Source organism: Simochromis diagramma, unplaced genomic scaffold (genome assembly GCF_900408965.1).
Source record: "Simochromis diagramma unplaced genomic scaffold, fSimDia1.1 OVJJ01000603.1, whole genome shotgun sequence".
Taxonomy (NCBI): domain Eukaryota; kingdom Metazoa; phylum Chordata; class Actinopteri; order Cichliformes; family Cichlidae; genus Simochromis; species Simochromis diagramma.
Genome location: NW_024387414.1, coordinates 12,848,953 through 12,865,719, shown reverse-complemented (window position 1 = coordinate 12,865,719; position 16,767 = coordinate 12,848,953). Strand labels below are relative to the sequence as shown.

General features: G+C 37.4%; 2 protein-coding genes across 6 annotated transcripts in view; both read left to right on the top strand.

Annotated features, from left to right (window-relative positions):
• Nucleotides 1-6,720, top strand: part of LOC120720834 — a 34,494-nt gene extending 27,774 nt beyond the window's left edge. For 2 of the 5 annotated variants that reach the window (XM_040010632.1, XM_040010631.1), the window contains exons 6-10: nt 2,995-3,157; nt 3,775-3,868; nt 3,988-4,066; nt 4,622-4,695; nt 4,787-6,720. In XM_040010632.1, the coding sequence (XP_039866566.1) occupies nt 2,995-3,157; nt 3,775-3,868; nt 3,988-4,066; nt 4,622-4,695; nt 4,787-5,789 (1,413 nt within the window). In that variant the 3' untranslated portion in view covers nt 5,790-6,720. Of the gene's footprint in view, nt 1-104; nt 233-428; nt 618-706; nt 772-854; nt 976-1,813; nt 1,963-2,767; nt 2,911-2,994; nt 3,158-3,774; nt 3,869-3,987; nt 4,067-4,621; nt 4,696-4,786 lie in introns of those variants that run through there. The other 3 variants (XM_040010634.1, XM_040010635.1, XM_040010633.1) reach the window with 3 other exon arrangements.
• A 415-nt stretch (nt 6,721-7,135) lies between these two features.
• irf1a (interferon regulatory factor 1a) lies at nt 7,136-14,799 on the top strand. Its single transcript, XM_040010638.1, has 8 exons — nt 7,136-7,693; nt 7,806-7,908; nt 8,092-8,191; nt 12,316-12,495; nt 12,580-12,753; nt 12,845-12,897; nt 13,134-13,224; nt 13,844-14,799. The coding sequence occupies exons 2-8, from the start codon at nt 7,819-7,821 to the stop codon at nt 13,960-13,962; spliced, it is 807 nt and encodes a 268-aa protein (XP_039866572.1). The 5' UTR covers nt 7,136-7,693; nt 7,806-7,818; the 3' UTR covers nt 13,963-14,799.
• The last annotated feature ends 1,968 nt before the right edge of the window (nt 14,800-16,767 follow it).

Below are 16,767 nucleotides of genomic sequence, written 5' to 3'. Positions count from 1 at the left end.
AAAGTTGGTAATATTTTTGTTGAAGTATTAAATAGATTTCATTAAGCGTATTCAATACGGCTGTGTCAGATAATTCATTCCTCTGTGGGGCATAGGCCAACATGCTATTAGTCACTTTCACCTTTCACAATAAATGCTCTCAATGTGGTAACAGCTGAGAAAAGACAGGAGACATGAGTAGAAACCACACAACACAGTACAGAGGGACATGCTAACGGGTGCCTGTGATGTGGTAGGAAAAATATCGATGCTTGCTTTAAATCTTCATATGTACATTTTTTTATTTGTTATTTTTATTTTTTGTCGGGGGTGTTTGTTTTAATTTCAACCCAATTTCTCACTCTACACAAACACTGGGATTTCAGTAGCTTTTTTGAGTCAACTCCCCCTCGACTACTGTTGTGGGCTTTATGCGCACGGTTCTGTCTTTCTAAAGAAATGTGAGTAGGACTGACTTCCCCTAATGTGGCGCAATATATCCTTCTATCGCTCCCATAACAGGAAGACTGTGAGACTCGGGCGTAAGCAGCGTTCGCGTACCCAGGATATAGACCATAGCTGTGTATTTTCCATAGCAGAAAAAATGCACTAAGTCATCTTACAATGGATTCAAATAGGTAAACTGAATAACTTGAAGTTGTCTTTCTTACTGAATCCGTCATGTTTGTTGAAAGAAAAGATCTCTCTTTCCCTTTTTCTTTTCCAGACGAGTCTGCAACAGGATCTCTGTTATCTTCCTTCTTTTAGGGCACATCGTGACTGTTCCCTTTGGTATGTAGCTCACAGTAAACGAATTAATTGTTCTATGTGTGAAATCCTAAGGAGCCACAATTTATAATTTATGTTTCGTGCAGGAAATAATCAGACAACTAACTCCAGTCTTGACTGTACCAACGACTTTGACGAGCTGATGTTGTGTCAGCTGGAGCTACAAAACTGCACTGAGTACAGTTTGACTCTCCAGAGTGTAGACGGGTATGACTGAGATGTTTTTGTTTGTTTTTAGTCTAATTTTTATATTAACCTGATGACATTTAAACCAGCTGCGTCACTTTGAGTGGATCCTGCTTTTGTTAATGGCTCTGAACTGTCGACTTAGTGTGCGAAGCAAGGACTGTAACAGCGGGTTCTTTCGGCGGGTTTGTACTTGCTTTGACTCATTATGTGGATGCATATTTGGACTGATATGCGGGAGTATTGTTGCTGGTTGTTTGTTGTGTCCCTGCTTGTTTTAGGGGTGACTGATCCTCACAGAAATGATCCTAACAAACTGAAAGTGAAGCATGTTATAATGCTGAACTAAAGTAAATAAAAGTAAATAAAATGATAAATATTAACATTCACGTGAAGAACATATATATTGTACTTCTTGTTAGTGGATTTTTGTATTTGTACACTTCCTTTGGCCGCTCCCTTATTGACATGGGGTCTCCGCAGCAATGTTATTGGAGCTTTGGTTTTGTTTTGTTTTTCTCGAGATTAGTAAGGGGTTGTCTCCTCCCAGAATCAAACAGCACATTTTTTTTGTTTATTAGGCGAAGGTGTAAACCACCACACTATGGAGCCTAACTCTTCCATTTCAACTCCTCTTTTATCTAGTGATCATCTTGGGATTTCAGGGGGAATGCTTTCATTTTCCAGCCGTGATTTTGTGAGACTCAAACACTGGCTTTTCTAAGCTAGAGGAAATAAAAATGTGGGATGGAGGCATTGGGTGAAAATGCTGTACATAAAAACGTAATATTAGCTTAATCAGCACAAGATGTCATAAATATCATTTGTTTTAAACATTTTGTATTATTATTTCCCACAGTAAGAAGAATTGCTTTTTACAACAGTGTGGCACTGGACAATGTTGTTGCTCCTTTCGACTGATACTCGTGCTTGGAGAAACTCACACAGCAACTATCTGGAAAGATGGCAACGTCATGGAGTCAAAAGTTTTCAGTGTCACAGAGAGCAGTATGTTGACTTCTTTTAATTCAATTCAATTCAATTTTATTTATATAGCGCCAAATCACAACAAAAGTCGCCTCAAGGCACTTCATAGATACAGAGAAAAACCCAACAATCATATGACCCCCTATGAGCAAGCACTTTGGCGACAGTGGGAAGGAAAAACTCCCTTTTAACAGGAAGAAACCTCCGGCAGAACCAGGCTCACGGAGGGGCGGCCATCTGCTGCGACCGGTTGGGGTGAGAGAAGGAAGACAGGATAAAAGACATGCTGTGGAAGAGAGACAGAGATTAATAACAGATATGATTCAATGCAGAGAGGTCTATTAACACATAGTGAGTGAGAAAGGTGACTGGAAAGGAAAAACTCAATGCATCATGGGAATCCCCCGGCAGCCTACATCTATTGCAGCATAACTAAGGGAGGATTCAGGGTCACCTGGTCCAGCCCTAACTATATGCTTTAGCAAAAAGGAAAGTTTTAAGCCTAATCTTAAAAGTAGAGATAGTGTCTGTCTCCCGAATCCAAACTGGAAGCTGGTTCCACAGAAGAGGGGCCTGAAAACTGAAGGCTCTCCCTCCCATTCTACTTTTAAATACTCTAGGAACAACAAGTAGGCCTGCAGAGCGAGAGCGAAGTGCTCTAATAGGGTGATATGGTACTAAAAGGTCAATAAGATAAGATGGGGCCTGATTATTTAAGACCTTGTATGTGAGGACCTTTTAAATTACAGCCCATAACTCTGCATCTGCCAGAAAGACCGGGCGAACAAACATTCACTTTAATGCTCTTGTTTCTGTTTCTGTACAGTAAAACCAAAAACTCCAACAATCAAATCAGTCAATGAATTCAAAGGGAAATTTGAAGTCATGTGGACGTCAAACATGGAGGGATTTATAAACAATGAAATGACTGCTGTGGTGACTTACTATAAAAAAGGAGAAACAGAAAAGGTAGGAACAATGCCACAGTAACTATTTGTTCTGGAGATGTAAACATGGGCAACTGTCAAACTCATTTTTGTTCCTCCATACTAGACATCTGGACCTTTCAAACCAGCCACAGTTGATGGACTAAATTACTATGCAATAAAAGGTCAAGACCTGGATCCCAGTTCAGCATATGTGGTCAGCGTGAAAAGCTTCATAAGTCTGAGTGGCAAGTTCAGTGACAGTAGCGAAGAGTGGGAATTTCAAACTGGTAAGTATTGTCTTTTTTCAGTTGTAAATTCTGTATTTCTTAACCGTGTTAAGAGGCCCGAATTATATTTCTATTACACATTCAGCTGAAAAATAATGAGTTTTAATATTAACTCTCAAACTAACTTTCATGGAAGCCGCTGTCTCCAGAGAAAAGTGGAGATGAGCTCCTCAGATTGTAACATTAAAGCTGAACTATAATGTCCTGTATTCAAATATAAAAGATCCTTGAATATCTCAAAAGCAAAGCGATGCATACTTTGCTGTGAAGGTTCAGTTTGTTCATTTGAATTTTTCTCCAAAACAACAGAATTACTATGATGTCATGTCCTTCTATTTACGTTCCAGAGAGTGCACGCACATTTGTTATTTGCATTAGTGTTAATATGTACTTTCTCCAAACACTTTGAATAATGTGGTTATTGCGTTAAACTTCCTGACTTATGTCACAATACAAATTGAACCTGTTCTTCATTATCATGTTTATCCTCTCCCCTGTTTTCATTTTTGCTTGAATTGTTGGTCACAAAGGTTTTGTTAATGCTTTTGGAAATAACAAAAAATTTTCCGTACAAATAGAAAAAGCATTAAACTTTTTTCAAACGCGTACCTTCACAGCTCGCTCCTCACACTACCTGCCCGTGGTTATCATCATCTGCCTCAGTATTGCTGCCGTCATCTTAAGCGCTGTTGTGTGTGGCTATTATTTCAAGTAGGTTGTGCATATAAAAAGTTTGTTTTTTGTGCCAGTTTCTGCCAGTGCACATTTCTCCTAAATACTAGAACTTTTTTATTTTTTGTTGATTTATTTTTTTTAACGTTTCCTTTTAGGTTTAAAAGAAACTGGTGGGATGTAGTTACCAAACCTCCAAATCCAAGCTTTCTTAATATCTATCCAAGCAAGGAACAGGTGAGACATATTTCACACTAGTTAAAAGCTTCTGACTTCAAATGTTACACTCGTGTATTTTGTTAGTAATAATTGTGGGAAATTTTTATTAATTTTTTTTCATTACTTCTTCATTAGTAGCAATTCATTGGATTTATGTTCTGTCCTTAACCTCCTAAGACCTGAAGTCTTCCACGGCATGCATTTTTAATTTTTCTTCGATATTTGGGCATATTGGGACCCGATGAATGTAAAAACAAAGAATTACCAGATTTTGTTTTTTTACCTTAAATTTGTTTTTAGGAAAAATAAGAGCCACATATGAAGATATTCATTTAAAATTTTGATAGAACAGTAGCAGCATAATGTCCTAATATAATTTTGTAGAGCAAAATTGAGTATTAACTTAACAACTTAAGTTAATAACAACTTAATTAGTTCACTGAGTATAACATTTACTGACGGCGCCCTGCACCTTATATCGGATAGTACTTCTCACACAATCTGACAGGATTACAGCTGAGCTTGAATTTATGACCTGCGTCATGTTTAACACTGTTCATCCCCTTTGTTTAGGTCTTAAAACCTGAGCCATCCATTACCTCCACTATCTGCATTGAGCCCCTTATACCAGATGACAGTAAACTGGGGTCAGTATTGGCTCTATTGATGCATCAGCATTACAAGATATTTTCTTGAGGATTTTTATCTGGCAGTTTCAGTAATTGTTTCTCTATTCAGGTCGAAGATGTCACTGACAGACACAAGCAGTGGAAGCCTTCAGCAAACCAGTGGGATCAGCACGGGCTCCTCCGATCTCAGTTATGCGAATGCCGAACCCCCTGAGACTATGAACGAAGAACCTCCTATCACTAAAGCTGTTCATGATGTGCTTTCTAAACTTTTCCTGAATATTAGCCCCATATCACCAGTGACCACCAGTCCCCTTACACAATTAATGAATATGCAAAAAAGCGATTTATGCTCAGCTCCCTACAGTCCGTGTAGTGTCCAAGCTAATGACACCAGTTCAGGATCATCTGTATTTGAAAATAAATCCTATTCCCTCCTAATCCCCGTCTCTGAACATCAGGCCATGACGGGCGACTTGGAGGCACAGGAGAAGGCTGAAATGCTTTGTGTCCCTGATTACCATCCCAGTAAGAGCGACATGGAAATTTGTCCTCATCAGCTGCTACCATCTTGTCAAGTTCCTGCTCAGCAAGATTCTGGTTCATTTCTAAGGCAACCAAACATGCCATATCAATCCTACAAAGCAGATTCTGGGACATTTTCGTATGAAGAAGACACCAGCTTGTCCTCTGTCTCTAGTGGGACTAACGCATCTGATTCTTGTGAATTTTCATCCAGAGCTGAGGCAGAGTTTGAGAGCTCTGATGAGGTCATCAGTGGTAAACCAAAGCTAGGTGAAGAGGTCACAATTTGTGATGAAAATCCCTGTTATGGTTGTGTGCCTAAAGGGTCAAACAGCTTTCTTGCAATGGATGATGACTACCAGGCACTTCCAAGTCTGGAGAAGCAACCTGATATTTTGCTTTTAGAGCAAGGAAATGGTGAGTACGAAAAATTATTCAAAAAGACTCCTCAAAGCATCTTAAGTGAAGTCTTTCCAGGTTTTATCCACAATGTCCAGGGCGGGCAGCTCCAAATACCTTTTCCCCCCTTAATGTCTGTTGACCACTCTGTGCCAATAATTACAGATGCTGGCTATCAAGCTGTGTAGCACTGTGACTGTGACCTATGGTTCATTCTTGAACTTGGAAACTGTTTTAAAATTATTGTAACTCAAGAGCCAATTAGTATCTGTTTTTTGCACTGCATGGGATCTTTACACTGTAAGTCCTGCTTTTACATATAAATGTATACATTTTCAATATAGAGCATCCACAGGTATTCATTCTGAAAACATTTCAACTGTAAATACTTTCTTTCTGAAGTTTTTGATTGAAAATTGTGAAGTATCCATGAAATTTCCACATAAAATGACTGATATCAGATATCAACCAGTATGCGCCTATCCCTTAATATTTTCAGTATTTGTTTTCTACAAAGGGATAGGCAAAACAGCTCCTATCACATCATTTATCTACATTCCACATCTGATATTGAACAAAGTGAATTTTCTTTCTTCTTTTTGTTCAGTTTGGTTTGTGTTGTCATTCTGCATTTCTTTTTAAAGACAGATTCCTTAAATGCATAAAGGCTGAGATGACTAAGCTGTATCAAATCTGTCTAAAATGTCAACTCAGTAATCCTCTTGAGCCATTTTAGAGTTTTCATTTAAATCTCAGTTTAAAAGAATAGAAAAGATAGACAATTTGCCCATTAAGTCTAAACCTTTTAAGTAGGAATTACATTGGAAATGGCTGCACTCTCTGACTAAAACAAGCCGCAACACTTATCTGCCCTTCAGGGCTGCTGTTCAGAGTTATGAAATTACTTCCTCATTGCTCTTCTTTGGAACTGTTGATCTGTTTCCACAGAAGCACACGTCATCGCCTTCAGCATGTTGTAGTTGTCAAAATAAAAACATAGTTACTTTTTAATATATGCAACTGAAAGAAACAACTTTATTCTGTATTTGGGTGATGTGAATCTTAATATCACAATTTTTTGTTGTATAAAACAGTTCAAATAAATGTGAATACTTCTGAGTTGTGTTTCCTTCAATGAGACAAACAGGTTTGAATGATCCACAACAAGCTTTGTCTGCTGTGTGCTTTGGTACACCAATGAAATTTGGTAATGCATTTTTGAGATTATATCTTATACATAAATTAATTGACCATAATGCAAAATACAATTGAAAAGTATATACCTTAAGTAGGATACATGTTATTTGTATTTTGGATCCTCATGTAGTAAATATGTGTACTTAAACATGACAGTGGACTAATGTAAACTAGTGTTTATGTGCTACTTAAAATAAAGACATCAAGCATTTATGGTGAGTCAAAGTCACTATATTCGATACTACATAGTGCATATATATGTGTGTGTTCTGTATCCTGTTGCTTTTGTGTGTATGTATATGTGTGTGACTGTGCTCAGTAATAGTGGTGGGCGCAAAGGTTTAAAAGAAATGTTCGTGCTTAACTGAACTGTACTGAACATGTACACTAAAAAGTCGAGGCCCTGTTGCAACATGTAAGGGAACGTCACCATTACTACACCATTGCTTGTGCTTCCACCTTGTGGTCTTAACATGAATAGATGCTATCTCGCAACTGTGCTGTGACTTAATAAAGCCAAAATAAAAAATATACTGACACTGACTTTCTGCAGCAGCTGACATATACAAAAATTCACATATCATGCAAACATAATATATATTTACCTTTTCCCCCATGTTTATACAAGTTATTTTAAATTAACTGTAAACAACTGGTTAATAAACCAGCATTTCTGTCTATATTCAACTATTGGAAAAGGATTAAAAAACCTGTACAAGCAGCTTTACAACTCTCCTCCCACCTATAACCGCACTATTCCAATTCAACTCCACTCGAAGCAAATAACATGCAGTATACAATATTTTCTGTAACAGGAAGAGCCTGTGTGTTAGACTATTGGAGGAGGAGCGGGATCGTGTTAACTGTGAGTCTTCTGATTGGAAGAACCAGCCAGGTAGGAAGGGTGTCCCAGCATGACCTCTGATTTAATCTGAGCTCCTAAGAAATTTTCTGTTATTGCTGAAACTCCTGCTTTTGTACTGACCACCTTTTCCACTCACCTGAAGCACAGACTGGAGCATGCAGCAACAAGGCCGGCTCAGGCTGAGGCCGTGGCTGGAGGAACAGATTCAGTCTGGGAGGTATCCAGGAGTCAGCTGGCTGGACCAGGTAGATCACCTTCTTCTTACCACCATATCTACATACACCTACACACATATACAAATACAACTGGGGTTTAGAAAGTTTCCTATAGTTAAAATCACAGTAGGTAGACATAATAAGGCATTTATTCTTAAATAATCCTGGGAATAATACAACAAATCACAGTTTGTTTTCTTTTTCATTCAACAGTCAGCACGAATCTTCCAGATCCCATGGAAACATGCCGCTCGCCATGGTTGGAGTATTGAGCGAGATGCTACCCTTTTCCGGAGCTGGGCCATGCATACAGGTAAGAGCAAAACACTGACACTATGTGATTTGTTTCATCTGATTGTTTCTCGGCTCAATTCAGACTGTTTTATTATCCATCTGTTGTACTGATCGCTCTTACTGATCAGAACAAAGTTCTTATGCTACATTTTTTTCACTGCACGCTCGTGTTTCGATACAGAGCAACAAGAACTACAAACAGAAACCACAGGAACATCCCACAAATAACTACCAAAATCAATCCCTGGGCCAGAATCTCAGCGCTTTATTCATATTAGCGTTGAACTATAAAGATATCTATTTGTTTTTACAGTAAATAGTAATAAAAATTATCATACATATGTCATGAAAGATTATCTTGGTAGGGGTCTATTGTGTCCTGGTATCTTGATAGTTTAAGAGGTGAGCCCTGTCTTCATAACTTCCCTGGTACAAGTCTGATCAGGGATCTGTTAGGGAGCTGATATGCTCCCCTAAAAATATACATCTAACAAAAAGATCAGGATAATTACTTTATTCGCAGAAACAAAAACAACAAAGTCATGGGAATGTTCAACACGGAATGTATTTTTTTAGGGTTACATACTTTAGAGAACAGATACAAAGTTTCTAAATGCTACTTAAATTGCATTGCAATCATTGTTTTAACGACCCTGATGAGATTTGCCTATAGACCGGTTTCTTCTGTTCTAGAAGTGTTTCCAGTGAAGAGCTCCACGGTTGTGTTGCTCAGTCTTTCTAGATCTACCACATTCCTGTTTACTTTCCAGCTAAGTGATGAGAGCTTGACGGCAACTTCAAATAAAACAAGCCTTATCCAATCAAACATAGACATGGTCTCTTTAAGCGTAAATAGTTGGCACTACAAGCTGTTGCAATGACGTTAGGGATGTCAGCTCAGTTCATGTAAGTCCCTTCTGACGCTCTCCAGTTCCAAACTGAAGCATTCTAATACATGTTATCTTCCCAGATCATTTAACTGATATCTTCTCATGAGTAGTCTGATAACCTTCTTCTAGTAATTTAATACATAACACTGAGTAATTTTCCTCACTCCTTTTAGTGGATCACACAGTTTTCACAATTCACAGAATATAAAACATATATTTTTCATAGTCTTCTATCCCCACATTATTGTTTTGGTCAATGCACAGAGAAGCATAAGTGTATGTGCGCATGTGTTAAACATGTTTCCGTCTTGGGAAAGTTGCGATTTATGACTGCATCTGCATCATGGGAAAGCTCCAGTTCACTTGCTGTGAATGCTCAAAGCGATCGAATTGCTGTCAAAGTACAACATTAAGGCTTAAAAAAAACAAGCTCTAAAAAAGAGACAAAACATATTCATGAACTGTCTGTGTAAACACACAGTGTGAAATAAATACTAAATTGATTTGAACACAAACCATAAAAAGCTACATGGAGTTAATGTCTTAAATAAAAAAAGGTCTTTGACATGAGACTTGTGGAAACCTTGATGAATGGGAGGTTTCAGTGGCCGCTGCCTGTGCCCCTTTAATTCCTGTTAGCCCTTGTCTGCTGTAAGTGATCCATAGTGGATCTTAAAGCTCCGGTGATTTTATTACTTTAACAGTTCTTTTCAGAAGGCTGGCTGAGAGCCAAGTTAAACTGTTGTGCTAAATTTGAGAAAGGCGACCATACTGGATGAAGTCACCTGACAGCAGGGTTAATGATGAATGATGTTAACGATTCACCATTAAGCCTGGTCTGGCACCAGGTGATGGAGAATCTTGGTAACACTTCATGATAGGGCCCGCGATTAAGGGTTTAGTTCTTTTGTAATTAAATGGAATTTCGAATGCTTAAACATGGGTACACTAGAATAAAGAGGTAACAGATCAAGGTTTTACAAACAAAGAAACAATTTTACTGTGAGTACATTTAAGTACTGCATAAGTATCTTAATTATTTTGTAACTTGTTAATGATTTAGAGAGGAAAAAATGTATTTCCCCCCATCTTACACTTTTTGGGAGTGTCTTGCCTATCTTGCCTAACTTAAAGTTATTTTACAAAAAAGGAGATTTAAATGCTTGTAAGGGATAACAGTCCTTTTCGCATTTCTATTGGTAAAATAAAGAAGCATTTGAAAAACAGACCATCCATGCACATCAACACAATGAATATTAAATAAAGATGTAGCAAAAATAAGGATGTAAAAATCTTCTTTTTCTATGACTATCTTTAAGTATTTGTAGGTAAATATAATTAAAATGTAATCTTAAATAAAATACATTGAAATTCCAATCCAAACAGGGGACTTACACCCTTAGTGGCATGTTGTGGTACAAACATGTGTTAAATGTGTGTAATAACACAATTTGGCAAAGCGGAACTTGGGAACAAGTCAAACATTATGCATACACTAGTTCTGATTTGATTACTTGTTGTTTTTATTGACAGTTGGGCTAGTGTCATTACAAAGAGTTGAAACCAAAGGCTGTGATTTTCAAACTAATCAGTCAACCACTAACTAGTCTCTGAAGATTACCGTGTGGTCCTTTCCTTGGTACTAGTTTAAGGCTTCAGGAATTTTGCAGTGCTTACGTTGATATGTGCTTTGTATTACTTCTTGTTCCCTTTATTCACTTTAATGAGAGGAAACCAAAAAGGGCATAGTGACATAGGTACACTGGTCAAACTACATCAGAATTTCCCTTTAAAAACCTTGCTTTGCTGGCCGCAGCTGTGTTTTTCTTCCCCATTTTTACTATACAAAAAGTACTTTATTCAGCAATCACATAAATAGAGATTGTTACAGTACACATAAAGTCTATCTATGTACTGACAAGTGACTGAACAGGTTCAGGCAGAAGCAATGCTTATATATGCCTGGCTTACATTTGTTTCACTATAGCTAACCTACCCTAGAAAAGGAAAAGAAAACAACAAATACAAAATAATTCACTCATAACACTAAAAAATATCTTCGTAAATCATTCTTTTGAAACCCAAAAATTAATTGCAGGATTAGTTCACATTTTTACCCCAACAAGATAAATATAATTTTTTTATTATTTCTAGCTTTTTGTACAGTGAAAATATAAATACCTCTCAAATCTTAGACTAAAAAATAATTGTACACAGTCTGAGATGGACTTTGATTTTACGCAACTTTTTAAAGAACCAAATCGTGAAAGCCCATGCTGTGAGATTTTAGAAACAGTGGATTGGTGGGACCACAGTAACTTGGCTTGTTAATAATTAGTATCTAAAGGTACATTTAAAGGTTGATCCCCACAGTTCCACACAATAAAAAAAATGTTTGAGCATAATGGAGCAATTACCTATATCGGTTATTGCAGGGCCTTATAGTTTACATCCACTGTTTTATACAAAATTGGTAGCATTTTTTTCTTTATTGCAGTCAGTGTGTTATTTCCATGTTCTTTTGTCTTCAATCAGAAACCAAGAAACTGCTACATGTACTACAATTTTTGTATCAGACTTGTAGTTCATTTTCCTTGTATCCTTCCTGTTGATTTACAAAATTTAATAAATTGAGTTTCCTTAATTATAAGACACATCTGACTATATTTTAAGGACTTCACACATTCCAAATTGTGATATTACTGTTAAGTATGTTAATAGGTGCAGCCACACCTTTAATCCTTTTTAACAGTATAAAGAATTTGGCTGTAGCTGCCTTCCATTGTTTTCTGGACTATTTTTCAGCCTCTATAATTACGCACACCCATGAGTATGATTATCTCTAGTAAATCACAAGGAAGCTGTGACCTAAAGTGTATTCTGTTTTGTTGTCACTGTAACTGGGACCATGATTTTTAAAACAAATACTATGCTGTAACAAAGAAGCTGTGACACTTATAACTGAGGCCATCCATAGCCTAGTAAGAAGGATGTTTACTGAAGTCACTCGTGAAATGAGTAGGATCAGTTTCTCATTGACTTCTTTTCGATTTGGCTACTTGCAACCGGATGAGTTGCCCCCTGTTGGCCATTAGAAATATTGCAGGTTTAGGAGACGTTCTTTTGCTGTGTGCAGCTTTTAAATAAAGTCTGTGGTTAAAACTATGCACACCGCAGACTTCCCTAGCTACGCACACCTGACCACAGTCTTTTTCTGACTTTATCATTAACCTTTCTGTATATGCTTCTTTAGGACGGTACCATCCAGGCAAAGATAAGCCAGATCCAAAGACATGGAAAGCAAATTTCCGCTGTGCCTTGAATTCTCTGCCTGACATCTGTGAGCTGCGAGAGCACAGCAAAAAGAGAGGCAGTAATGCCTACAGAGTCTACAGGATGCTGCCCAGCTCACAAACACAGAAACGCAGAAGAGGTAAGATACAGACTTAAAGTGTATTTCCCAACTTTACCTGCAAACACTGGCCTCATGTTTCAGTCCTACTCTCTCTCCTCTCAGGGCTGCGGTTATTCGACCGATCCAGAGAAAGACAGACCAGTTTAGGTGAATGCACATCTAATGACATGCACAACACACAGATTTGGCAACCCACAACAACAAGGCCCATTACAGACATACCACAGAAGGTGGAAGCTGTTGCAGAGAACACATTTACCAGCATTCAAAGACAGGGTGAGATGCTTTGTCTTTAAAGTGCTCTGTTGGTGTTTTGGATGTAAGAGACACTTTGAAAAGATTGATGATGGTTCTTGTTGGTATGCAGGGATGTGGGACGCCAAACCAGTGGACCAGGAACAGAGTGAGGCCGTCTTTAAGGTACCATATCTTAAATATGCTAACTAATCAAATGCAAACCAACAGTCTTGGTATTCTTGCAAAAACATGCAGTTTTTCCTCAGGAAACGAAAAATAATTGCTATGTAATTGAACTACATCATATTTGACTTAACCGAGATCAGTTTCCTGGGAATTTCTTTTTGCTGCAGTTTTGATTCTGTATGTGCTGCTCTGTATATCTGTTTGACTAACTTTCAGTGTTTTATTTCCTGAAGCTGATGGATCACTTAAACAACACTGAGCTCTGGAACCAGACCGGGGAGCAGAGAGGATGGAGAACACACAATCTCTGGAACCACTGGCACTGTATGACGCTTATTTTATTTCTGCAAAGTATTATTAGTCAATAGTTAAATGAAATCTTAAATATGAAAAAACATAACCCTTCTACTTCACGGTACTAAACTGCAGTACAGCATTTTACTGTATGTGGATTTAATGTAAACATTTCCAATTATATTCAGTTTTATTCATATAGCGCCAAATCACAGCAACAGTTAAGGCGCTTTGTATTGTAAGGTAAACCCCCTAGAATAATACAGAGAAGACAGAGAAATGCACTGTGGAAGAGAGCCAGAGATTGATAATAACTAATGATTTAAATTAAATTACATCCTGAAATGTTTTAATTTTACTCGGACAGAGTAAATGTAAACATGAACAGGAAGTGTGTTGTACTATATATTTTTGTATAAATATGGATTTTGGGGTGAGTAACACTGAGGGAAAGACTATGAGAATAACAAACAAACAAACACAGCTCTATTAGGTAGATGAGCGTTAAGCCTGACAGATCAAATTCAATATATTATGTGTACATGTAACAATCTGTAAAAGTGGGATAAAATTAAATGCATTAAAGGTGTGATAACAGCCATGATTGTTGCCATGACTGTGTGTTTATGTGCTGTTTTATGCTTCTCAGGTCCTGGTGATGATAACTCATATCCTCTGCACACAGAGAACTGCAGTGATCTATTTGGTCCAAACTACATCAAGGAACTTTCCGACTGGTCCACACATCAGCAACCACTGATGCCATAGCTGTGCACCCAAGAACTCCATCTACCTTCTCTTTGTGTTTACTTTGTGTGTTTTTTCTTTTAAGCTTTCTTGCTAACCTTCATCCGTTTCCCTCTTATTGTTTTTCTGATAAGCTAATTGCAGGAAATAGGAGAAATGCGAGAGGGCAGGGAACATTGCTCTGTCATCCTCTCTGCTGAGCATGCTGGGATGAAGATCCAGTTCCAAGCCAAGCTTTACCTCTGTCAACATTACTTATGTTTAGATTTAGTGCCTAACACTCACAGAAATGACCCCAAGCTCGCAGATCTCATTTCATCGCAGTGCAGGATCAGTTTCTGTTCGCCCGTTTCAGTGAGCTTGACTGGATGTTTAGCCAGTAAATGAAGTGCAGAACAAAGAATAACAATTTGTAGGTTTGTGTTTGTGAGTGGAGTTCAAATCTCACTTTACCTGCATTCACAGAAAGCTGACCCAATCTACAATACGGTGTATTCTATATCCTTGTCCATTTGTAATATGTGTGCGACTTCTACATTTGTAAATTAATTTTACTACCTTTTGAAAAAAAACTTTCCAATATGAAATACAAGTTTGTTTGTTTTTTGTATCTTTTTTAAGGCTATAGATTGTTCAGTGTGTTTTGTGTGTTTTAGTGAATAATACCCATGTTGTTTTTTGTGTATATTATTTGTTTATATATTACATTATATATATAAATAAACCTGCTTTTACAAAATACACAAATTACACAAGGGCATGAACTTGTCAGGATTCTTGACATCCTGTGTGTATATAAAAATGAATGCAAAAAATACTGAATTTTAGTGTGTGATTAAAAAGCTGCCAAGTTTCTACTTTTTGATTTAGTTTTTTTTTTCCACATTTATTGCACGTTGTTTACATCCTGAAATATGTGAGGAGTATGATAACTCATTGTGATTGACAAGCATCCAAAACCCAATCCTGTGATGAATAACAAGGAGCAGATGTTACATTTCTATTTTTTTAAACATCTGCTTCACCTCATTCCTTGTTGTGTTAGGAGATATGAAACCATGTAACCAATGAATACAGCTTGAATCTTCTGATCTTATCTCGAAGTTGTAATCTTGAGCACAGCTTTTAAAGTTGTAGCTTTAAATCTTGATTAAGGCTTTAAATCTTTAATCTTGAGCACAGCTTTACATGTTGGAATTACTAAACCAATATGCCATTTGTAAGAAAACGGGAGCTACTGTGCATTAATTCAACATAAAAACTAAAATTCCTGAAAACAGACTTATCTAACTGCTATAACTGGCTAAAACCTAAAAACTTCAAACATATGCTTTAACAAATACATTAGTGTTTTTAATTTACACGTCTTTTTAACAGAAGCCATTCGGGTCTATCACAGCAGAACAAGCAGAGTGCAAATAACACTTCACAAGAGTGCAATAAAAATACCAGATGTTGATAAAGTGAATCTGCTATCAAGGATTACTATTAGAGACATTGTATAGTTATTTATGGGTTGCCACAGCAGATCATCTACCTTCTTCACAGTCTATCCCTTACATCCTCTTCTGCCACATCAAACCTCTGCATGTCGACCTGTGCTGTTTCTCTGGATCTTCTCTTTGATTCTTTTTTGTACATACTTGTTAGATCCTTTGCCTGTTGTATCTAATATAAACCTTGACTTTCTAACTTTAGCTCCAAACCAAGGTCTCCCTCTGATGTGCTTATTTCTAATCTTGTCAATTCCCTTTTTCCAGTTCGGGATCACAGAGGGATGGAGTCTATCCTAGTTATCGTGGGACCAAATGTGTCATACACTTTGGACAGATTACACAGAGACAGAATCATCACCTCTCACATTCAATTAACCAATTACCATTTAACCCAACAAGAATGCCTTGGGACTGCTGGTGTAAGGTGCATGCAGGTGGAGAGAGAACATGCAAAGTCCCTACAGGCAGGCCTCAGCCAGCCAGCCAGCAGGTTTAGACTGAGAATCTTTAGCTGTGAGGTATGAGTGCTAACCACTGCATCACATATAAAAGTTGATAATTGTTTTCAATATTTATGTATAAATATTTTAAAAATTGGGTAGTTTAACAGTTAGAACATTTAATAGAGCAATCTCTGGCTCATTTTGTCTAAACGGTGAAATATCTTTGGGCAACATATTGAACCCTGAGATGCCCTTGATGTATTCATCACAGTGCAAGTCTGCCTGTCAATGTTAAACAAAGCGATAAGAAATAGACAAAAGTGCTACATAAATGTGTGCGTAATTGTGTGAATGAGACTTTGAGTGCTCAAAATTAGTTGCTATGTAGCAGTATCATGTATCATGCAAGCATCGGGGAACGTCAGCCACTAATTGCCCAACTTTTGTTAATAAGGTTCCTCTTTGCAGCATTCAACACTCAAATGTATTAACAATCTAAAAGTATATCCAAGTATGCACCACGGGCAGTATTTCATTCTGGGGTGAGCACTCTTACTTTATATAAATCTAGTAGAATTTTACAGTAAAATTTTGTATTGTATTAAAAATGTATCGTCTTTGTTACACTGATGCTTTCACTGCTTTCCTCTTAAAAATGAAAAGATTGAATACACATTTGGTGAAACATCAACGTATAACATTTATTGGCTTATTCTGAAAATGCAATAAAGGAAAGATGATTTTCCCTTTAAAGTGAGAACTACACATTAGGCAGATTCTGAGGGTGGGCGGGGTGGGGGATTTTGCCAACTACACCTTTCCTGTAATATTATACAGAAATATATGAATCTGAGAAAGCGTGGATCCATCACTTTTATACATCATGT

Bases quoted from the DNA above. Each gene is read 5' to 3' on its own strand.
- irf1a (XM_040010638.1), top strand. From the start codon at position 7,819: ATGCAGCAACAAGGCCGGCTCAGGCTGAGGCCGTGGCTGGAGGAACAG. The intron at 8,192-12,315 runs GTAAGAGCAAAA...ATGCTTCTTTAG, and splicing joins GAGCTGGGCCATGCATACAG to GACGGTACCATCCAGGCAAA. The intron at 12,754-12,844 runs GTGAGATGCTTT...GTTGGTATGCAG, and splicing joins TACCAGCATTCAAAGACAGG to GGATGTGGGACGCCAAACCA.